This window comes from Amblyraja radiata, chromosome 26 (assembly GCF_010909765.2).
Source record: "Amblyraja radiata isolate CabotCenter1 chromosome 26, sAmbRad1.1.pri, whole genome shotgun sequence".
In the NCBI taxonomy this organism is placed as follows: domain Eukaryota; kingdom Metazoa; phylum Chordata; class Chondrichthyes; order Rajiformes; family Rajidae; genus Amblyraja; species Amblyraja radiata.
In genome coordinates this window covers 20,712,755-20,736,514 of record NC_045981.1, presented here as the reverse complement: position 1 = coordinate 20,736,514, position 23,760 = coordinate 20,712,755, and the positions used below count along the sequence as shown (strand labels likewise).

Below are 23,760 nucleotides of genomic sequence, written 5' to 3'. Positions count from 1 at the left end.
AAACACCCACTCTCAAGATAATCAAATTCATTATTATTTGCACAATCATGCCATAAGAACATCTAAATGATCTATATTTTGTGTTATTGTCTATCCATGATCAATATTTTCATGCTAAATATCTGACTAAAAACTTCCACAGTACATAGTTTTTAATCAGATATTTAGTATGAAAATATTGATAATGAATAGACAATTACACAGAATATAGATAAATTAGATGTTCTTCTGACATGATTGTGCAAAAAAAAATAATGATTTTGATTATCTTGAGAGTGGATGTTTGTAGATTTTGAACACGTCTGTGCAAAACGGCCCTTGCCTGCTGCAGTGTTATAAACCAACAAAGTAAAATTTATGGGAATTAAACATTCAATTCCTTTGATTTGGCATAGAAATTCATGACAAAGTGAGATTTAAAAATCATGTTATATTGGGAATTCTTGTGTGAATGGGATCAGGTTGTTATTTGGATACTTTGGCTATTTAAAAATGTATTTTTAGCCTTTTCTTAAGAATGGGATAGATGTTTAGATCTAATAATTGAATTTAGATTAATTTAATTGATTTGATGACTGATGAATATTAATTTTTGTTGGGTATTTACTATTTGTTTTAATGTTACAATAATATTAAAGTTCTGATCATGAGAAAATCACATTTTTGAATTTAAGGCAGTCTGGGTGTTTATTACTATTTCTGTCACAACGGTCAATTTTGTAATTAGCTACTTAATTAGGTAATTAACAAATTATATACTTTAATTTCAGGCCATCCAAGATGTATCATATTTGCTTCAGAATGCTTCAATCTATAATAACTGAAAATTTCATTCAGTTCTCTTAAATTTTAAGAATGTTATGGGCTTATGTGAATTGACTGTCCTCGATCACAGCTTTTGTGTTAAGTTAATGGAAAGGCAATAGGGAACAAGATGTTAATTTCCAAGTATGAAAATGACCATAACCTTCTTAATACTGAAGATAGGAAAGTGAATTATGTATCAAATTAAAGTTCTATTTATGCTTTATCTTATGGGATATATTACAGGCTTGATTTTTAAAATCTCAACATTTTGTAACATTCTTACCTAAAGTACCTGCAATGAACTACCCTCCACAACCCTCAAGATTGGAGAATTCATGAAAATTAACACATTCTGCAAGAAGAAATGTTTAAATACGAGTTTTGCTTAATGCTCAAATATCAGGGAGAACGTACAAATCCCGTACAGACAGCACCCTTAGTCAAGATCGAACCCGGGTCTCTGGCACTAAGGCAGCAACTTCCCTGCTGCACCACAGTGCCGCCCCAAACTGTGACCCCTCATTTCTGATGCTCCATTTGTGCAGACATTTCAATATCTACCCTATTATGCCCTCTTAGGATCGTATACAAAGGATACAGATGCAATTTGTTTGGCTGCTCATGATAGGGCAACCCTCCTATCCCAGAAATTAGCCATGTATTCTCGCACACGTACCTATAACAAAACTACACCAATACCATTTCTTGAACTGACCTGACCATGACAGAACGTTTTTGCTGATAGTCATAGAGGCCAAAGCCATGGCTCGTGCCAAAAGTCACCAGCTTCCATTCCGTATGCAGGGCAAGTGAAGTGACAACAGCGGGGGGCTGACACTGCACCAGGGCAAAGGGCTGGAAGCCAGCTGGAAAGTGAACCAAGTCTTCATGTGGATTCAATCGCTCGTGGCCTTTCCACTTGAACGTGTCCTGATCCTGCAAAATGTCAACGAGAGTGCAGACCACCGTCTGATCAACAGCCTCATCGTTCAACTCCATGACCAAAACCTGCCAGAGGAAATCAAGGTCATTATTGGCACAGGAAAAAGTCACTTCCACAACAACATCCTGAACTGAAACTGCATAAACAGATACTGGGAGATACTTGTCACATCTCTGTATGGTACAGGAGTTGACATACTGAAGGCTTGGAGCAAGAGGGGCTTCAGTTTAGGAACTTGGATAAGCCACCTTTGTGAACTTTGTTATCAAGCAGGCCAGGAACTAATTAAATACAGTAGTAAGAGATGTGGCAGGACGAAGCAGAACCAGTGCCAAGGTCAGACTGTGTTCACACAGATGGATGATGAAGTACAAACAATTAAAGTAAAGATAGTAGCTTCATGCAGATAACCACAAATAACAGTCATAACAGAGGTAAGGCTATTGGGAATCATCTTAAGGCTAAAAGAGAAAGATAGAAATAGACAGGAAAATCAGTAGTAAAATACGTTTCCAGGGATTTAATTAAACATGAACAAAGGGATCTGAAATAGGAGAGAATCGTCTCATTGCAAATTTTGAATGCGCAGATAAAGGCACAAAGTTTGATACCAATAGGCATCATCCAAGTTTCACAGTGAATATGCAAGCACGGAGCTGCAGGGAGGAATGAACTAAAAGAGTGTGCAAACAAGGATTTTGGGCTGTTCTGGAGCATGAACCTAGTACCCACCCAGAAGAGAGAGGGCATCAAGTTTTGAACTTAATGCAAGTTGCTAATCTTGCCAGATCAATTGATGCCAGTAATGGACTGCGTCATGGGAGGCAGCAAGTGCTTGTCTGCTGCTCTATGAGTAAACTATTGTTCAACTCAATTGTCTGTTTCCCAATATAATTTAACTACCAAGTCCAGACTCAGGTAGTGGGGCAGTGGAAAATTAGGAAGTATCAGGAAATCAGCTGAATTCCACGTTTAATATATAGCAATTTTGGAGTTATTACAATTTTTGAAAATTTACCACATCACTAATTGTCAAGATAATTATCATGTAGCAATTATCAGTTGGTGTCTCCAGCAATGTTGCCATGTATTTCACACAGGAGGGTCCCTGGCAGAATCGCAATTTACAGGCGATTTCCAGCTATCATTTCTCAGTGGATTCACTGGAGAAGTTTTCAAATATTCTACTCAAGCAAGGTTGGAGATACAAAAATCAATCAGCACTCACTTGTCCTGCGGTGCCAGCTACCGCCAAATGGCTGCTGTACTTGCACAGGTGAATCTTCTGGATCCCCAATCTGGGATCATCACTGTATGGATCAAAGCAGCCAACCTGTAAGAACAAACAAGACATCTGATCATCTCTACTGCAAAGAACATGAAACCCCCCCCAGACCGGGTGTGGCCCAACATCAGCACAGCTACCCTTGGGTGCCTTATTGTCTGAAACACTAATACTAATGCGGGGGGAGACATTTTGTATTAATCATAACCTCAAACCTGGCCCAATGCTCAGGTCACAGTGATGCCAGCCCTTCCATATACACCCGAGATCAGGTAAGCAACTCAAAACACAGAGATATCAACCATATCATGTTGCTCGCATGCTAAACACTTAGTCCCAAAGTGGACCGATCACTTTGAGCCCAGCCAGAGTAACGAGAATATGTGGACAAAGGAAACCCAAGGTTGCCCTCGAAGCCTCTCTGGAACAAGTGCAACATTCCCATTGACCCTTCGGAATTTTGTCAAAATTGAGCAGCAGCAACTTGGGCACCTCAAGCATTGACAACCCCGAGACCATGTGTCAGGAGACCAGCATAAACAGAAGCAACATACCAGTTTGCTGCTCCTTAGGTGGGCTGTCAGGATCTAGGATGACTTCCACTGTCTGATAAAGCCGACGTGAGACCTGCAGATTTTGCCACAGGTGGAACATGTGTTGCTTGACAGGATGGGTGGATAACCTGAGATGATGCTTCTCCTCCATTGTTCAAGCCTGGCACTTGTGTGCCCCCGAAGGGACACAAGAACCTCAGCAACATCCCATAAGCTTCCCCTCGTCAAGCAGTCATGGGTCAGAGACCTCTCAACTAGTTGAGGACACAGAGGCCTTAGGAACATCCACAAATGCACTCAGTGATGCTCCACCACAGCAGCACCATGCCAAGCAGCAGATTTACACACCAGAAGTTCCCACAAATGCACTCATTCAGCCCAGAGTATCTGCCAGCTGTCAGAGCAATCCCATTACCAAACATTTCCCTCTAAATCACCTCTTTCATGCCCATGGACTTTCATCCTACGGGCATAGGGGATAACCTATAGACGTCAATTAACCTACAATCAGCATCCCTTTGAGATGTGGGGAGAAACCAAAGTACCTGGGGGGATACCAGTGCGGTTGTAGCGAGAACGTGCAAACACGATCAAACAGCATTCCAGTCATTGGAATTGTGAGTCCACATCTCTTTTTGCTGTCTCACTGCTCCACTACAAATGAATAGATAATCTGTATTGGTGTTGATCACTTCTGAAGCAATGCCAAAGGATGCCTATGTCTTTGCTGGGGGATAAGGCAGGGATTAGTTTAACATCATAGAACTGGTGCACGATAATTGGGAACTTGAATCAGTGCCCAAATGCACGAATGTGAGCAGAATGCAATCCATGCTAAACAGCAGTCAGAATGGTGCTTCAACTTTGCATAATTCCCACATTGAGATTAAATGAGGATGGTGCGATTGGGGAACACTGATTAAACTAGGAAAGATTTGGCCACCACTTCATGTTTGGTTTGTGTATCCAAAACAAACAGGATGGCAAAACTATACTACCCAGACTCCCGACATACTGGGGGTTAGATGCCATCCAGCTTCTTGCGGCTGTTTCAATGTGCAGGCCTGTGCTTTTCCCGAATCCCACCTGGATTTCACTGATGGACAATGACTGACTTGCAAAATAACTAACAGAACATCAAAAACCGTTGCTGTTGACCTTACTTACAGATACTCCACATTTCAACGCTAACGCACAGCCATGTACCTTCCTCAGGGGTGGCCACTCATCCTCCGCAGGTTGATTTAGGTTGTCGTTGTGATCGGCGTCCGTGACAAATACATTGACTGTGCTGAGTTTATACAGAGGCTTCAGACACACTCCTGATGCATCCCAGAAACGGATTGTTCCATCTTCATGTCTACAGAGGAGCAAGTGACAACATAAGCTGTGATATAGGACCTGATAATCATAGAGGGAAATCCATCCCAATCTGTTCTGTGGGTTTTGATTACTGGGAACTGTAACATTGCCTTGGGGGAAAAAAAATATATAATTACCAGCTAGGTATAAACATATTGACCATCAGTTCAAGAGTTGTGACATTCATGCCTTACCCTGGACTGCCGACAGACAGGAATGTCTGAACATAGCCCTCTTCCAAAATATTCTAGAGTCAAGGCGCCAATCTAACGTATGTTTCATGCCCATAGGAAAAATAACACACAGCAGGTCGGAGACTCTACTTAGCAACTAAATCTATTTTCTCGGCAAAAGCGACCGGAGCTCAGACACACTATCACCATGTGACATACGAGTTTGGGAGAACACACTCATTTTTTTCTTTCACTCAATAATAATAAAAAGCTTGGAGGTTCTTCGAGTTTGGTTTTGCACATCTATATTACTAAAAGTCTGATCTTGACCGCTTTTGGCCCACTGTGCTGCGATTTACGAGAGAACGCCGCCACCCAGGCCGTCATTTTTGGCCACGTCGCTCAGAGCCCACATCTGCCTTCCTGGACCAGAGGAATTTTCCCATCGATGAAAAATCAGAGAGATATGAATGTTTTAAAAAAATTCACCATTCTCTCTGCTGCCCCTGCTGGAGGGAGGGGAAGGGACTATAAAACCAGGAAGTGGTGTGCCTCAATCAGTCTCTGCAAGATGGAGGTCACGTCTCTCTGAGCTCTGAATAACACTGAACACATGTCTACTCAACTGTGAGTTCCCTTAACGTGGTTTGAAAATGAAAATATGGTTGGTTTGAAGTAAAAAGGCACTGCCTGCAAATGGTTGTTTGGGTTGAAGTAAAAAGGCACTCTCTCTCTCTCTCCCCTTCTCTCTCTCCCCACCTCTACCCCCCCTCCTCTTTTTCTCCCCCTCCCTCCCCTAAACCCCCCTCCCCTCCACACCCCCTACCCCCTTCCCTCCACCCTCCCTGCTCCCCACCTCTCCCCCCTCCCCTCACCCCCCCTCTCAGCACCCCCTCTCACCCCTCACTCAACAACCTCCATCTTCTCCTCCCCTCCACCCCTCTCCCTCTTGCCCCACTCTCTCTGTCTCTGCCTCTCTCTCTGTCTAATAATAATAATGGATGGGATTTATATAGCGCCTTTCTAATACTCAAGGCGCTTGAGTCTTAGAATTGTCTCTGCCCCTTCTCTCTCTACCCCCGCCCCCCCTCTCTAGATGTGACTGCAAGTTGGGGGCTATGCGTCAGTAGATAGGGTGGTTATGGGGTAAAAGGAGCAAATTAATAATATTAATATAATATCAAGGGGGGTAATTAGCGTGTGTGCGGGGGGGGGGGGGACGACAGTTAGTGTGTGTGACGCTACGTGCCGCCTCCCCCCCACAACCGCACGTTGGGGGGAGACAGACCCAACGGGTCTGCACTTGGTCTAGTTCACTATATTATTAAGAGAATACAAACAGCCTGGTGAAAATGTCAGGTCCTGGTCAATGCACTGGCTCCTCATTACTTGGAGCTCAGCCCAGCTCTGCAGTATGGTAGAGAATAATGCTGGTTGGGGCTGCTGCCTTTTACACAAGGTGCTGTGTTATGGGCGGACATGCCTGCTCCTGTAGAGTGTGAATGATCCCATGGAAATAGCTACAGAGGTCCATCCACTCTCATTATTCCCTCACCCAAAATCTTCAGGTTCAATCCTGCCCTCCTATGCCATCAGTGTGGAGTCTGCACATTCTCCGTGACCGTGTGGGTTTCCTCCCAAATTCCAAAGACATGTGGGTTAGTAGGTTAATTGGTCACAGTAAATTGTCCCGAGGGTGTAGCTGAGTGGTGGAATATGTGTGGATGGTAGATGGTGATATGGGAAGGATGAATGGTAGGATGGGCGTTTGATGGCTGGCATGAACTTGGTGGGCAGAATCTGCCCTGCCACGTCTCTATGCCAGTAACTGAGCTTCCAAATAATTCACTAGACAGGGAACTTCAGCAAAAGAGACCTGGGCACAGACACACAGCATGGCTCAATCCTGCTGAAGACACTTGATAGCCAGTCCTTACCCTGTGAGGAGGAGGTCTCTTTGTAAAGGTTCAGGAGCAGTGCTGTAGCCACCATCGATAGGCCATGGCTGTGGGAACAACGTTACCAGTCACTTCAAACAGAAACTAGTAGCAATCATTCAATTATTCGACTCACACATGAAAATTAGAGAACAAACAATTTCAGTGCCTGCCGTGATCCCCAGACCAGCAGAGGGCTCTTTGCCCAGATTTCCAGGGACTGATCATTGCCTGTGGTGTAAGTTGGCAAACAGTGGGCATGTTGGAGAGTTGGTGTGAGGGAGAAAGTAAGAGAAGCAGAACACATACCTCCCTTTAGATATGTCCAGCAAATTAATTCCATGAACATAGAGTTTGATCCTACATAAACCTGGGACCACCAAACCAACCATTTCACCTCCACAATACCCCCAGCACCATCCTAAATTAGCATTAAACCCTGGCCTCACGTACCATCCCCACACGCATCAGGGCCACACGCAGCTCCTTCTCATCCCTTCCACAATCTTCATCTACTCTGGCCCATTTGTTCTACTGCCAAACACCAAACCCCACAGCACAAGCCCCTTTCCACAATCTCTTCCTCAGGCAAATGCTCTGCGGCTTCTCAATAATCCCAGATCTTCACACAGCCACTCCAACTTGGATTATCGAAAATTTAATCCAAACCTTTGCACTGAACCAGTGTTAATTATAAAGGCAATATGAGCCCTGCCTGTGTACAGATGTGGATGAGCAGTAAACTTTATAAATGTAACATCCATAGAAACATTATGCTACATTCCCTCCACCTGTAATGCAGTGAGGTAAGTTACAGGGTCAGACTCTACAAAGCACTTCAGAATATTGAGCTGCAAAACATATGTTATTAACCAGAGGTTATTCAAACATTTGTCATCCGTTTCAATTACATCCCGACTCTACTGCACTAGTTGATCCTAATTTTTTGCCCAAGAATTTTGGTCCCTTCCTCTTTGACACTCTCCAACAACTATGAGAGCCTCTGGTTTTCTGCCTCACCTATACTATGGTTTAATTTTAAGAACTTCAATAACACTTCTCTACTTAGCCAATTCCAATGCACGATCTTAGTTTGTTCCGCCTCTTTATCTGCAAAGACCAAAGGATGTATTGTGCATCTTCAGCAGGAAGATTCAGCTAAATGACCATGGAAGAGCTGTCCTTTCTTAAGGCACAAGTTATCAGTCCCTCCTCTTTCTTACAAACCCCCTTTCCTCTAGTGCCCAAAGGGTAAAGTACGAGGTACCTTGCTGGAGTAGTGGGTCATCTGCTTGCTGCCTGCAGCGATGATTCTCTCCCATAGTTTAATGGGGATGTTGGAGACATGGTGGGAGCAGGTGATAGCCGAACAGTGGAGAGGTATCAGGTATGGGGATTGGATAACAGGCCATGAAGGAGTCTTCAAGTCAATGGCTACCAGTTCCTCCTCTGCTAGAACCACCAGAGCACTTGGGTCATCGCAATCTAGGAAAAACAAAATGGGGATTTCAAAGAATGCAGCATGTCCTCACAACATTAACAAGAGCAGTGGGCCCAAAGGAAACAGCACCACCCTCCACATGTACATAAGTTAACACCATTGGACACAGCAACTAAAGAGTTAAAATCACTACCAGCCAATTCTGCAAACACAACTTAGGGAAAGTTGGACATTAATTCTGGGAACATTTGGGCAAAGGTTCATCAAACCACACCTTCCAATTCAAAGTATCAATGACTGAATTGTAGGGATAAGTAACGCCTGCATTTGGAATGAAGTCAGAACACAGAGCATTCTCAGTGGTCCCGAGGCTTGCAACTACAGCATCTTAGTAGATTATTTCAGTACTTCACCTATTCACTTCACCATCCTTCACCTATTCACTTTGTTAATGAAATCAATTATTCCAGTATTACAAGGAGAGCAATTTTGGCACAATCAGATAATTTAAGATTTTCAAAAACTCAGATTTCAACCTGACGCACTACATTTAAAGATAAATTCATTCAATTAAACCACAAGTCGGTTTGACCAAGGGGGTAAAATTGAGCTTTAAAACTATTTGGTTTCACATGAACAATTGCTAATAGCAATTTTTAATCACACATTGATAGTGCAAAAATTTACCAACTCTTGAGAAATCGCTTTCTTTAATTAGCCACACAAAGACTATTCAGGAGAATTAACTTGCCGCCTTGCCCACTTGTGATAAATAAAAGCACAATGAACAAAGAAAGATACCAAACCCTAGAAAGGATCCCACAGCTGGTTCATCTCGTGATCTGTCTGGGAATTGGAAACTATTGCTAGAGATAAGTAACACTATAATTATGCTGAAGGGGAGAAACTTAAAAGAGATCAAGGAACTGTGGACCATCCAAGGCAGCAACAAATGTAAGACACCACTAAATAACTCTTGGCATGAGATTTCCTCAGCAACCATTACCATCAACTTGGGAATCTATTTGACTGCCTCAGAGGGAGCGAGAAGGACACACTTGTGTCATATGAATCTGATTGAGTTTTTTTTAAAGAAAAAACACAAAGGTTGATGAGGGCAAAGCAGTAGATGTTGCCTATATGGATTTCAGCAAAGCATTTGATAAGGTTTCATCACATGACATCCAGGGAGAGCTTTCTAACTGGATAGAGAATTGCCATAGAAAGGAGCAGCGGTGATGATGGTAGGTTGTTTCTTGGAGTGGAGGCCTGAGACTAGTGGTGTGCTTCAGGGATTGGTGCTGTTTGTAACTTCTATCGATGATTTGGTTGAGAATGTAAAGGTATGAATAGCAAGTTTGCAGATGATACTAAAATGGGTGATATTGTAGATGGCAAAGATTTTGACCAGTTGGGCAAATGGGCTGAGAAATGATTAATGGTTTAATACAGATAAATGCGAGGTATTGCATTTTGGAATATCAAAAGAGGGCAAAACCTTCACAGTGAATGGCAGGGCCATGTGGAGTGTTGCAGAGCAGAGATCAGCAACGTAGGCACAAAATTCCCTGAAAGTGGCATCACAGGGAGAAATGATGGGCAGGAAGGCTTTTGCTGCATTGGCCTTCAACAATCAGGGAATTCAGTATGGAGGTTGGAGCGTAATGTTTTGGTTGTACAAGATGTTGGCGAGGCGGGTGTAGAGGGTTCAGTTTTGTCATCATGCTATAGGAAGGATGTTGTTAAACTGAAAAGATTTACAAGGGTGTTGCCAAAACCCGAGGGCCAGAACTATAGGGAGAGGTTAAGCAGGCTATAACAAGTACTATAACAACATTGAAAAACCATTCGGACAGGTACATCGATGAGAAAGGTTTAGAGGGATCTGGGCCAAAAAGCGGGCAACTAGTGTAACTGTGGGATCTTGGTTGGCAAGTTAGACCAAAGAGTCATTTCTATGCTGTATGACTATGGCCCCTGGGGGGCAAAACCTGGTATAACTAAAAATGGGGTGCCAACCTAACAAAATGACATGGGATGAGATGGGGTACATCTCAGAAATATTTTGCAGGCCACGGCCAAGTAATCATCGAATCCTGGGCTCAAACCAAAGCTCAGCAATTCTGCTTCGTCCTGAACCCGAAGCATTAAACTGTCCCTCAGTCCTCAGACACTACCTGGCCCGCTGAGTGTTTCAACATTTCCTGTATTAATTTACCTTCAAACAACTTTTGTAGTCGTCTGTAGGTTTACATGCTCCATCTCATTGTAACATGCAAAATTCATTCAGGGATGGACGGTGGATAGAGGGATGATATGATCCCTGACTGCAACTGGGGTCAGTCTCAAAATAATGGATCAGATGTTTCTTCACCCAAAGATTGGTGGATCTTTGAGAAGCTCAATAGAGCTGTGGAAGCTCAGCGACGGAGTACATTCAAGAAAAAATCAATACCTCTTTGGATAGGAAGAGAATCAAGGGAGGTGCAGTTAGAGCAGGAAAGTTATGTTGAAGTGTCAAACAGCCATGATCTAAGTGAGCGGCTGGGCAAACATGAAGATAATGGCCCCATTTCTGATATTTCTACATTTTTATAGATTGCTAGGGCATTCAGAGGAATGGATGTTTTACATACTTCATCCATTCACAGCAAAGGAACTTTAGCAGAAAATACCAGGACAAGCTGATGTACAAGTTGATCATATTATGGACCAATTAGGAGGTCAAGCAACTTCTTCATCTGTACAAAGAGATAGACAGGTAACAGCACTTACCTGATTCTGATCCACCTTCATCAACCACAAAGAAATCAATGACTCGAGAGGTAAAATCAAATGCAATCTGTTTGGAGCCGTGTAAAACAGAAACACAGTGCCGGTCACCATAGCTAGCCCGGGGCATCCCTCCTTTGAAGATGATGAACGGAGTCCTGTAGAAAGAAAGTTTCCCCTCTGGATGTGAATCTAGTTCAATTCACATTACAAGATAGCCCCAGTGACCACAGTATAGATTTAGTACAAATACAGTTAGCAGCTCACACTCCATGCCCCACTGGCATAATGAATGTTCTTCCCGAAACAATGCCTTTTCAAACAGTTTTTTAAAGAAACAAACAATTTTTGCTTTGTTCCTCACTTTCAAAAATACCTTTAATCTTATCTTTAATTCTTCTCCAAGTATTTCTCTCCTACTGTTGTTAGATTGACTGGCAAACAGCTATTGGGGTATTCCACTTTAAGAACAAAGAGGGGTTAATGGTCCAACCACTCCTGAAAATACCTAACCTCGACCCCACCTTGCCAAGCAACTACAGACCCATTTCTAAACTGCCTTTCCTCTCAAAAGCCCTTGAAAAGGTAATTTTAAGTCAACTTATACCTTACCTTCATCAAAACACTATCCTGGAAACTTTCCAATCAGGTTTCAGGGCTCACCATAGCAGAGTCTGCCTTGTTGAAGGTACACAATGACCTACTGCTCACCATTGACTCCGGCGACTGTGCAATTCTGCTCCTTCTTGATCTCAGTGCAGCATTTGATACTGTCGACCACACCATCCTAATTGACCGTCTCCAGTATGGGGTTGGTATTGATGGCACTGCCCTGAGCTGGTTCCTCTCCTACCTCAAAGGTAGGAGTTTCTCGACTAACATAGGCAACTCATTCTCCTCCCCAGCTAATCTCTGCTGTGGGGTTCCACAAGGTTCCATCCTTGGCCCCATTCTCTTCTCCCTGTATATGCTCCCCTTAGGCCAAGTCATTGAAAGGCACGGTATTTCCTTCCATTGCTACGCAGACGATACCCAACTCTATCTCCCCCTGAAGCCCAAAAACCAATCAAATCTGTTTAACCTTACCCACTGCCTCGAGGATATAAAGTGTTGGATGGCCTAGAACTTCCTCCAACTAAACGAGAGTAAGTCTGAGGTCATCCTTCTCGGCCCCTCGGACTCAATCAAAATGATAGCAGGCAGCCTTGGAAGCCTTACCCCACTACTCAAACCTCACGTCAAAAACCTTGGTGTGATATTTGACTCAGCACTGAAATTTGACAAACAAGTCAATGCCGTGGTAAAAGCTAGCTTCTTTCAGCTTCGGATGATAGCTAAAATAAAAAAATTCCTCCAGTTTGATGACCTGGAAAAGATCATCCACACATTCATCTCCTCCCGCCTAGATTACTGCAACTCCCTTTACACTGGCATCAGCCAATCTTCCCTGTCCCGCCTGCAACTGGTCCAAAACGCCGCAGCGAGACTCCTGACGGGCACCCGAAAAAGGGACCACATCACCCCGATCCTGGCCTCTCTCCACTGGCTCCCTGTGCGGTTCCGTATAAACTTCAAGATTCTCCTCCATGTCTACAAAGCCCTCAATGGGCTTGCCCCCACCTACATAAAAAGTCTTCTCACCCACCACTCCACCTCCAGGCCCCTCAGATCGGCCAACTTGGGGTTGCTGAATATCCCACGGTCTAGGCATAAGCTCAGGGGCGACCGCGCCTTTGCGGTTGCAGCCCCTAGGCTGTGGAACAGCATCCCCTTTCCCATCAGAACTGCCCCCTCCATCGACTCTTTTAAGTCAAGGCTAAAGACTTATCTATACTCCCAAGCCTTTCCTGACGTCCTCTGAGTGAGGGCTACATGTATATATGTATGTAGTTTGTTTTGTTGTGCTATTCTTATAACAAATGTAAAGCACTTCGGCCAACGAGAGTTGTTTTTTAAATGTGCTATATAAATAAATGTGACTTGACTTGACTTAATATTTGCTATCGTCCAGTATTCTGCTACCTTGCCTATATCGCTGGATTGAAAGTTTCTGGCCAGAAACTTCACAACTTCTACTGTTGCTTATTAAAGATAAGGACCAAACCGTCAGGTCCAATTATTTTCATACTTGCAGAAGGTCTACTCTCGAGTTTAAGTACCTTCAGTGTTTTTAATCTATTTAATATTACTATTCGCTCCCCCTTTCCCACTATTATCATATGTTCTTTTGACTTTTACACAATGGCCTCAAAGATAGCCAGATTTGAGCTGCTAGTTATGTTCAGAGTCTCTTTCCTTTACTTAGCTTGGAGCAGCTATAGGAATGGTAACACAAAGATACACTATGGAAGAATTTCAAAATTATATTGAGCATTTGAAAATGGAGGTGATATTTAACTAGGAGCGAGTGAAAGTCGACAAGCTCGGAGGTAATGAGCAAATGCGATTCAGTGAGAGCTCAGTGACTGGCAGAATTTTGTACAACCAAGTTTATGTCCAGTAGATTGAGGCATGCCACACGGGAAAGCTTTGGAACATGAAAATCTAGAAATAACAAATACGACTCAACCAGATGAACTTGAGGTACTGAGTTAAGTTATGGTTGGGAGGTTGAAAGCCTTGGAGATGGCAAAGATGCAAGATCAAATCCTCCCATATAGGTTAAGATGATGCATTCAGAGAACCAATAGATGAATGGGAATGGTGGCTGAAGGATGACATGCGAGAGTGGCACCAAAAAAACGTAATCTCTGCAATACGAGGGAAGAAAGCTCAGGAAGAAATTGCTGGGCCTCTGGCATTGATATTTGTAGCATTGATAGCCACTGGTGAGGTGCTGGAAGAGTGGAGGGTGGCTAATATTGCGCCTTTATCTAAGAAAAGTTGCAAGGTAAAGCTGGAAACAACAGGCTGGTGTGCTGGACATGGATGGTGGGAAAGTTATCGGAGAAGATTCCATGCATGTGGCAAGGTCATCAAACTGAAAAGAGTGCAAAAGATTTGAGGATGTTACCAGGACAGGAAGGTCTTAACCACCAGGAGAGGCTGGATAGACTAGGACCTTATATCCTGGAACATAGGAGGCCAAAGGGTGACCTTAGGAGGTTTACAAAACTCCAAGGGAAATAGAAAAGGTGATTAGCCACAATTATTTTTCCATAGTAGGAGGGTCAAAAGCAAGAGTGCATAGGATTAAGGAGAAAAATATTAAAAGAGGCCAGAGTAACTCTTTCTACACAGAGGCGGTGCAAAAATGGTGAGCTGCCAGAGGAAGTTATAGAGACAGGTATAATTACAACATTTAAAAGCGACTTGGGCAGGTATATGGATAGGAAAGGTTCAGAGGAATATGGGCCAGGCAGAGGCGAGTAGGACCAACACCGCTGCTGGGAGGATTTGGAGCTTCCAATCACCTGCCACTTTAAATCACCATTCCTTTATCTGTGCCCTCCTGCACTGTTACATTGTCTAGGAACAGCATGATACCTCATGTCTGGGCATGATGTAGCTTGCAAGACTCATTCATTGAACTTTAGGTAATTTGCCTTTTTCTGTCTATATCAGAACTGGCCAGTGCTGTCTGTCATCCATCTGTGATCCTGGCTTCATTTTCCTCTCTCCATCAGTCTGGTCTGCGTGGTACCTTCCCCAGCCCTGCGATTAGCAGCACTTGATCCATCCAACCCTCTCCCAGGTTCTCTGTAACTGTAAACTAACTTGTTTTACCCCTTTCTCAATTCTGTCAAAGTATTGTGAACCTGAAACAGTAGCAGTTTGTCTTTCCTCAAATGTTGCCTGTCTCACTCAGTGTTTCCAACATTTCCTGATTTTATTCCAGTTCAGTCTTTCTTTATAGTTGATTATGTTATTTCCACCTTGAGTGTTCCAAGCAGTTGGCCAATCTTATTATGCTCCTTGCAGATGCATACGTGTACTCCATTTAAGCCAGCACTGGACTTTACCCTTTCCTCGAACCATTCACCCCATCAAGTTATCTCCACACACCAAGCACACTTGCTTATTGCACAGCAATTTCATGAACAGCAACAAAACAACCTACCTTTGCTTAGTTGCTAACCAAGTAATCTTTGGAATTGCTTTGCAGGGGTAGGGACCTGTGGACAAGGCAGGATAAAGAAGCTTCATAAGTCTGCAGTATTCCAGACTTCACAACACACCCTATTGCTTCTTGAATCCCCACATTCATTAACAATTCTACAAAAGACAAACTACTTTGAGTAACTCAGCGGATCATGGGCTTTGTATCTCAACACAAAGCACATGCAACACTCAACCTAGTCCACTCAACATGGTTTTCGTTGGCAGCCGCTGCATATTCTACGTGGCAATGAGATTTTAACCATATCATTAGTATGGAATTGCCAGCAAAGGAACAACCCTTCAACCTACGTCCCAGAGCAGCTGCTGGGTGTGCAAGGATTCATGCCAGGCTCCTTACACAATTATGCAGTCAGTTACTCACTCTCTATACTGCTTAACATTGATCCCACTAGCCTATTCAGACCTGGGAATGCACCCCTTGTACAAACAGTATTCAGGCAATCTTCTTTAACATTCTAAATGTATCTCAAAGAATGAAAACAATTCTTCTAGTTGAATATCCTGCTCCTCTAGGCGTTATCCATTAACTATTGCCAAGCTTCCTTCCTACTGCCCGGCAAGCCATGAACTCCAGTGCTTCCACATGCGTGGGGGGTCAACTGGTATACTTATTTGGAACTCCAACACTATGACCTTGGCATTATTGGAATACATCCCTGCAAACTATATCCCGTCACCCTAACTGCATCCTGTGGCATTTCTGCATCCAACTAATATTTCCCATTTCCCAGATACGCTCAAATCATTTAAATAAAAAAAGGTTGAAAGAAAACAGTAACAATTCCATTTAATGATAAACCGTACCAAATACAAGGCATTTGTTCACCTTCAGTTCATTCGTTAATACCACGTTTACCAAATTAAGGATTTTAATTGTTCTTGTTTTTTTTCCAGAGTAGGCGGTATTCCTTCAGTGGTATAGACTCACCATAAGGCACTGTTTTTTCCAGAGGTTGTGGCAATCGGTCATTCGAAACAGGCCACTGATGAAAACTACCATCACTGTGTGAGCTGATAATCTGCCGCCCATCTCTCTGCCAGGCCACACTCTCCAACTGCTGTGAACAGATAAACAGATAATGAAGAAGTGAATAAGCGATTGTCTATTCAGTTTAACTGGAGCTACATAGCAGTGAGAATGATTCCTGCCCTACCAAATGGCAAGGTGGATATGAGAGTCTCATGCCACAAGAGGTGGTGTGTGCGCATACCACAAGAATAGTGGAGTATGTGACATGAAGCTACGCTATTTTTCCGTTCTTCTCAACGACCTTTACAATTCCAGTAGCTGCACTGTCCCTCTAATTCTCGCATTTACTATTTCAATTTTGCATTTATTAATATTAAAATTTTTAGAGCCAAGCTTGAAACTTTGAACGCAGAAGTTGATTCGCTGCTGATTGGGAACTTGAGTGCATAGTAGTATCATACCCTCAACTGCCTTTGAGCTTTAAGAATAAACCTACATCTCCAAAGCTCCGGTGCAATAGCACGTGATAATGAGAGTATGATGATCATAAATTTACACATTTCAACACTTTATTTTGTGAATGTGGAGCCAGTTTAAAAGAGAAATGACAATACACCGTATTTATAAAGTTAATCAGGAAAGATATATTACATGCACCAACTGGTTCACTATTAGTTTTTGCAAGACACTAACTATTTTTGCTTTGGCCTGTATACAAATCCAATCACAGTGCTCTTCACTCAGGTTTGGGTTATCACAAACACCACAAAAACTGCACATCAACTGCACTGGTTGAAAGATTCCATAAGGCCATAAGTACATATGGTCAGAGATGGAATAACAAGATCAGCAAATACCTGGTCTCCAAGAAAGTGGTGCGTTGCCTGGCTGGCCTGCAAGTCCCACAATATGACAAGGCCTCTGCTATATCCAACGAGAATCTGTTGGGGGTTTCTTGGGTTCTCCTGCAGGGCCTCAACAGACCCCAGTGACCGTCGACTTCTGTAATCATCAGGTACACTGCAAGGAAGAACAAAGATAGGTCACTCATTTCAAATCAGCAGTCTCCCCTCCCCATCTGCCCCAATGTACCCCTAGTCCACAGCTTAAAAAGGTCTTTATGGAGGGAGATGGGCCAGTGAGACACTGAGGAGTTTCAAGCATAGACAGAAGGTCCCATGAAGAGTGAACGGAGTGTCTTCAAATCATTCTCTAAACTCAAGAATCTTTGGCAAGGAATGCATCATTTTTAGACAATTCTCGATAAATGATGGGGTCTGTGAAAATGACACGTATGCATTTGCAAGACACGTTTCATGACTGGAGAAGGCTAGTTGAAGATGGAGCTGCAGTTTACGATGAGTGGATGAGATCAAGGATTATTCTGTTGGCCGAGGTGGTGGAAGATTTGGGAAGGAAACAACGACAACAATCTAGGAGAAGCGTGAACAATATCAGTTCATGTAGTGGCCTGAAGGGAAGGTTGGGTGGTCTGCAGTTGATGGGAATGTGATCCAGTTGCAGAGAACAAAATGGACTCAAAACGTATAAAGCAAGCATCAGTTTCTGATAGAGTAGATGGAAGGCAGGGAATAGAGGTAGAAAACCCGATGGTCTAAGGTTTGGGGACAATCTCATCACTCACACTGGAGGCAAGGATGGAGGGGAGATAAAGGAAAAAGCAGTAAAGACTATAGTAAAACAAAATCGGCAGTTTTCTTTAGATTCCAGGATTATTATCCTGTTAAATATGAGCATTTTAGGCCAGTGGTCCAGCCAGTTTTGGAGATAAATAGTGAAACAAGTTGTATGTCACAATCACTGAATTGCCATTTGGACATAAAGGACTAGAGATAAGGAACATACTGGGATGGATGGAAACAGAAGACTGAAAGATCAAGGAAATAAATTAATTTTGACAGGTTTAGTTAACAGAGGGAAAGAGACTAGAAAATTGAGATCCAGTGAATTGGACAAAAAGATGGATAGTCGAAAAGTTCTAATTATAATCACAAACTTTACAAGGCAGGCACAAGCATCTAAAGTCACCAGCAACATCCCTTCATTTCAGTCATTCATTTAAACCTGATATTGATGGCAATATATTGATGAGAGCACTGACCATACCATGTTTTTGATAGGTTACACCAGGGAGAGTTAAGATGATGAAAGCACCAGGCTGGTTTGTAGCACGCCAAGAAGCAAATACTTACTTCTGTAGAACAGCCTCATGGGTGATTGTTCTCGCCTCCTGCTCTCTGAATGATGGTTGCTCCACCACAAACACACAGCCACCTTCTGTTCCCAGAAATAACACATCACCAGAGGAATGAGGCAGGACGACGGTTATTGTGGTGACACTTGGTGGAGCACTGCAAATAGGAAATTAGATCAGTGACAGCTCCTCCTGATTCAGAAAGCAAGACTAAAAAAAACAGAACTTAGCATTACTGCCTAGAGCACTGGAGATAGGTCACCATTGAAGCATACCAGTTGCAGATATAAAAAGGCTGCTGGAGGTCAGGACGCGTCTGTGGAGTTAAATGGATGGACAATGTTTTGGGTCGGGACCTTTTGTCAAACAACATCAGTTGGAATATCACTTTGGCTGACAATGACAGTAAATGTCGCTGGCCAATCCCACACTCACATAGGTTCTCTTCGCTCTCCCGACCGTGACCCATTTCTCTCCCACAACTGCCTGTGTAAACCCCAACTCAAGCCTCGCCAGTTTAAATCCTTACCCCGGCTGCCCTTTGAGTTCAAAGTGAGACTCCCTCTTCAGCATACTCAGTCCATCTGAGCTTTTCTTCAGCTTCCACAAATGCAAGCTATTATCATCCAGTAGTGTCACCAACTGCCCCTGCAAAGATATTCCACATGAAGGATAATTAGGCATTAGAACAAAACATTCCAAAAACCACAGCACATCCCCTCACCCCACAGAAGCTTTTAGCAAATACAGGCACCTTGCATTTTATGTGGGAATTACAGGCTTCAAAAACAGCGTGCACATTATAAAGCATGTAAATTAGACTTATGCCAGGTACCGAACATCGGAAATATATATCCCAAAGGCAGATACATACGCATGTAACCAAATAGCTGCAGACAACCATTTGAGTTTTCTTTCTGTTTAGCAAAACTGAATTTGCAAGATAACTTTGAACAGTGATGTGCAGGTTTGCCAACTATATATCTGAGCACGTTTCTCAGATATATAGTATATATAAATAGGAATGCGTTAATTAAACTTCTGTAGTAATTAGACAAGCACATTATTCTAAAAAGGCATAAATCATGCAAGCTCAAAACACAAGGTGCCTGTATTCGCTTATTTCCAGTTACACTTCCACTGACTGATTTTTCCTTCCCTAACTTACCACCAATCATTTTAGCTTTGCTCCAACATCCTTGCCATTTAAGTTATGCCTGAGAATGGACAGGTGGGGAGTAAAAGAAGCCATAGGAAGAGGAGTGATAACAAAAGCGTGGGGGGGGGGGGGGGGGGGGGGGGGGGGGGAGAGAAGAGGGTTGAGGAGGGCGGGAGAAAAAGGGAAAAATAAGGCAGGGAAGTGATAAATAAAGAAAGAAACAAAACAAGACAAATGAAAAAGCAAGGAGGAAGAAGCTATTACCTGTTCTGGTAGGAAATGAATCTGGGTGACTGCTGCAGTCTCGTCGTGTAAGGCCATGATCTCCACCTCTGGTGCTCCATAGCTGCAGCCACAGGTTAAGGACTACAAATGCACACACGTCAAATGACGATAGCAAACTAACTGATAAGGTACAAGAATGATTGTATAACCATTGACTAGGTTGTAAGAGTTTGGCGATGAAGGCAATATTGTACATGTAACAAATTCAAAAATTGCAGAGAGTTTTTAACCTTGAGGGGTGGGGAAAACATATCCATCTTAAACCAAAGTGAAGTTTTAACTTCATGAAACAAAATAAAGTCCAGCTATTGCAAGATTAAATTAACGGGATTAGTTGAAGGTGTAGGTCCAGAAACAAGTAACAGCACATCCCTTTTCAGTTGAAAAGGTCATTTGTGCTGAAGGCTCATTTACACCAATCAAATGCCGGAGGATGCTTTGGGCCAACTACAGACATGTTAACCGTTTGGTCATGGAGTTCCCAGATAAATGAGCAGCAACGACAACATCCTGAGGAATTGGACCTATTCCAGGTCACACCCAGAAACGAGGCTGCAAATTAAGTTGCACAATTACAAGTGGGGTCTGTTTCAATACTAGTAGCGATTTGTGTTGGAGGAAAACTTTATAATTAATCAAAAAATGATTCACTTTAGCTAGGGTATGTTGCAAAACAGCATGATTAAATTGGATAACTTAAATACAAAACAAGACAAAGTGTTGGGATAACTCGGTATGTCAGGCAACTTGGACACGGAGAACATGGACAGGGAACGTTTTGGGTCGGGAACTTCTTCAGACTTCTCCAGGGATGCTGCCTGACCCGTTAAGTTAGTCCAGCAGTTTTCGTCTTTTAAAGAAATAAATCAGCATCTGCAGTTTTACTTTTTTACATTTTTATAATATACTGCCAAAACCTCTTTCTATACAACACAGATCTGAGAGATTCAAGGCATTTGGAAGTACATCTATTGCAAGGAAGTTGCAGTGGCTCCTGATGTTGGTGAATTGCAACACAATGCAAAGCAAGTAATAAGAAACTTCAAGCTGACAAAGCCGATGCCATGTCCACAGCTTAGCCCCAGCCGGTGTATAGTCAGATTCACACAGAGCACAGGAGAAACTATTTAGCCGAGTCAGCTACTTACAAACTTTCTTCTCTGACCCAACTCTCTCTTGATAACATCCAGTGAATTGGCCTCCACTGCCTTCTGTGGCAGAGAATTCCACAGATTCACAACTCTGGGTGAAAAAGTTTTTCCTCATCTCAGTCCAAAATGGCCCACCCCTTATTCTTACACTGTGACCCCCTGGTTCTGGACTCTCGCAACATTGGGAACATTTTTCTTGCATCTAGCCTGCCCAATCCCTGCCCAATCCCTTAAAAATGTTATATGTTTCTATGAGATACCCTCTCATCCTTCTAAATTCTAGTGAATACAAGCCCAGTCGATCCATTCTTTCATATGTCATTCCTGCCATCCCAGGAAGTAACCTGGTGAACCTACACTGCACTCCCTCAATAGCAAGAATGTCCCTCCTCAAATTAGGAGCCCAAAACTGCACACAATACTCTAGGTGTGATCTCAGCAGAGCGCTCTCGCTATGCAGGCCAACATGCCATTTACTTTCTTCACTGCCTGCTGTGCCTGCATGCATACTTTCAGTGACGGATGTATAAGGACACCCAAGTCATGTTGCACCTCTTTTCCCAATCTGACACACTTCAGATAATAATCTGCCTTCTTGTTCTTGCCACCAAAGACTTGCAGTACCCCACTAGTCACTGCCTGCCATTCTGAAAAGGACGTGTTAATTCCTATTTGCTTCCTGTCTGCCAACCAGCTCTCTAATCAAGCCAATACCCTATCCCAATACCATGTGCTTCATTTTTGCCCACTAATCTCTTGTGTGGGACCTTGTCAAAGGCCTTTTCAAATTCCAGATACACCACATCCACTGGCTCTCCCGTATCCATTCTACTTGTTACATCCTCAAAAAATTACAGAAGATTAGTCAAGCATGATTTCCTCTTCATAAATCCATGCTGACTTTGACAGATCCTTTCGCTGCAATTACATCTTTAATAATCTTAATAATCGACTGAAGCATCTTCCCCACTACCGATGTCAAGTTAACTGGTCTATAATTCCATGTTTTCTCTCTCCCTTCTTTCCTAAAAAGTGGGGCTCCATTAGCTACCCTCCAGTCCACATGAACTGATCCAGAGTCTATAGAATTTTGAAAAATGATCACCAATGCGTCCACGATGTCTCGGGCCACCTCCTCGAGTACTCTGGGATGCAGACCACAAGGCCCTGGGGATTTATCTGCTCTCAGTCCCAACAGTTTACCTAACACCATTTCCTGACTAATGTGGATTTCCTCCAGTTCCTCCCTCCCACTAGATCATCGGTCCCCTAGTATTTCTATCATGAAGAAGCATTTGATTTTACTTCTCTCTTTAACTTGGCTCAAATTGTAAATAAACTGTATCTGAAAATTATGGCTATTCCACTGCAACAAGCGTGAGTTGGAATTCACTTGCTCTTTTGTACATTACTCAAAGAATCCAAGATTTGCATTTGTTGTTCTATTTTATAGGACATAGTGCAGCAAGTATAAGTTGGCTTGGAGACTTTTACTTTTAAGCAACTTTTACCTTGACGTGTTCACTAACCATATCCAGAAAAGGACTTTCAAATCTCACATGAAAAAGATACATCTTGAAGGCCCCCGATCGGCTTCCAATGGCCATGAGCTGGAGCGAAGGACTATAAGCCAACGCACTGGGCTGATGTGGAAACCCATGTTCTACCGTCTGTTGGATAGAGAGAAATAATACTACGTAACTGCAGAAATCAGGGAAAAGGTTTTCAGAACCTGGATGATTGCAGCACATGTGTGTTAAAACTCAAGCAGATGTCAACCTATTTACAACCCAGAGAAGAAATTCCTCAGTTGATAAAAGCATTGTCATACAAGGCTACTGGCCAATTTAAGAATTTAGCAAGTAATAAGCACCTTAAATGTTGAACAATTGTAGCTGAGCGATGTTATTTGCATTGGTATAACCCCAAGTTTTTTTGTTCATATTTGCCGTTGATCCTTGATCTTAGTGTCAGTTAACTTTGATACAAGGAATAAGAGCAGGAGTAGGGCATGCAGCACCGAGAGCCCACTCCACCATTCACTGAATTTGCAGATATTTTATTCAGGGGCTTCACTCCACTTTCCCGGGTGGTATCTGGAACCCTCTGTGCTCCAGTCATCCAAAACCCTGCCGCTGATGCATTCAATGATGCAGACTCCAAGGCTGTGTGAATTGGATGGGGGTCGGGGGTGGCTGTGGTGGGGAAGGAATAGCAACTATGTCCTTAGTTCTGGATTCCCTCAAGAAGTGGAAATGGCAGGCTTTCATTTCAGTGCCATGCTCCGCAATGAGTCCGTCCAACTCTGCGAGTGAAGTTAAAATTAATTTACCTACCTTGTAAGCCCCTTTACAATCTTGTTTCAAAAATACTTACCTCATTCTTTAAGTAACTAAATTATCAGGATGCATCCTGATCAGAGCAAGGTGATGAACTGTGGAAGATCTACACAAACAAATGTAGGTTCCTCTGGTGTATTGAGGAATACGGGTACCTTCGCATACAAGTCTTGAGATCCCTGAAGATTGTAAGTTTGGTGAAACTAACATGTGGCCACTGGGCAGACTGCGTTGTGAAGAGACAA

The 23,760-nt window shown here is 43.0% G+C and overlaps 1 protein-coding gene across 4 annotated transcripts in view; it reads right to left on the bottom strand.

The window, feature by feature from the left end:
- llgl2 (LLGL scribble cell polarity complex component 2) overlaps nucleotides 1-23,760 on the bottom strand; it is a 76,170-nt gene that overhangs the window by 15,128 nt on the left and 37,282 nt on the right. For 3 of the 4 annotated variants that reach the window (XR_004415847.1, XM_033044429.1, XM_033044430.1), the window contains exons 3-15: nucleotides 22,749-22,846; nucleotides 20,005-20,086; nucleotides 19,111-19,229; nucleotides 18,580-18,738; nucleotides 17,224-17,386; nucleotides 16,325-16,454; nucleotides 15,335-15,389; nucleotides 11,278-11,432; nucleotides 8,329-8,546; nucleotides 7,062-7,129; nucleotides 4,757-4,949; nucleotides 2,979-3,083; nucleotides 1,523-1,815 (exon numbers count right to left, since the gene is read on the bottom strand). Coding sequence is in view for 3 of the 4 variants with exons in the window: in XM_033044429.1 (XP_032900320.1) it covers nucleotides 1,523-1,815; nucleotides 2,979-3,083; nucleotides 4,757-4,949; nucleotides 7,062-7,129; nucleotides 8,329-8,546; nucleotides 11,278-11,432; nucleotides 15,335-15,389; nucleotides 16,325-16,454; nucleotides 17,224-17,386; nucleotides 18,580-18,738; nucleotides 19,111-19,229; nucleotides 20,005-20,086; nucleotides 22,749-22,846 (1,838 nt within the window). In the remaining variant the exon portion in view is untranslated. The remainder of the gene's footprint in view (nucleotides 1-1,522; nucleotides 1,816-2,978; nucleotides 3,084-4,756; nucleotides 4,950-7,061; nucleotides 7,130-8,328; nucleotides 8,547-11,277; nucleotides 11,433-15,334; nucleotides 15,390-16,324; nucleotides 16,455-17,223; nucleotides 17,387-18,579; nucleotides 18,739-19,110; nucleotides 19,230-20,004; nucleotides 20,087-22,748; nucleotides 22,847-23,760) is intronic. The other variant, XM_033044431.1, reaches the window with a different exon arrangement.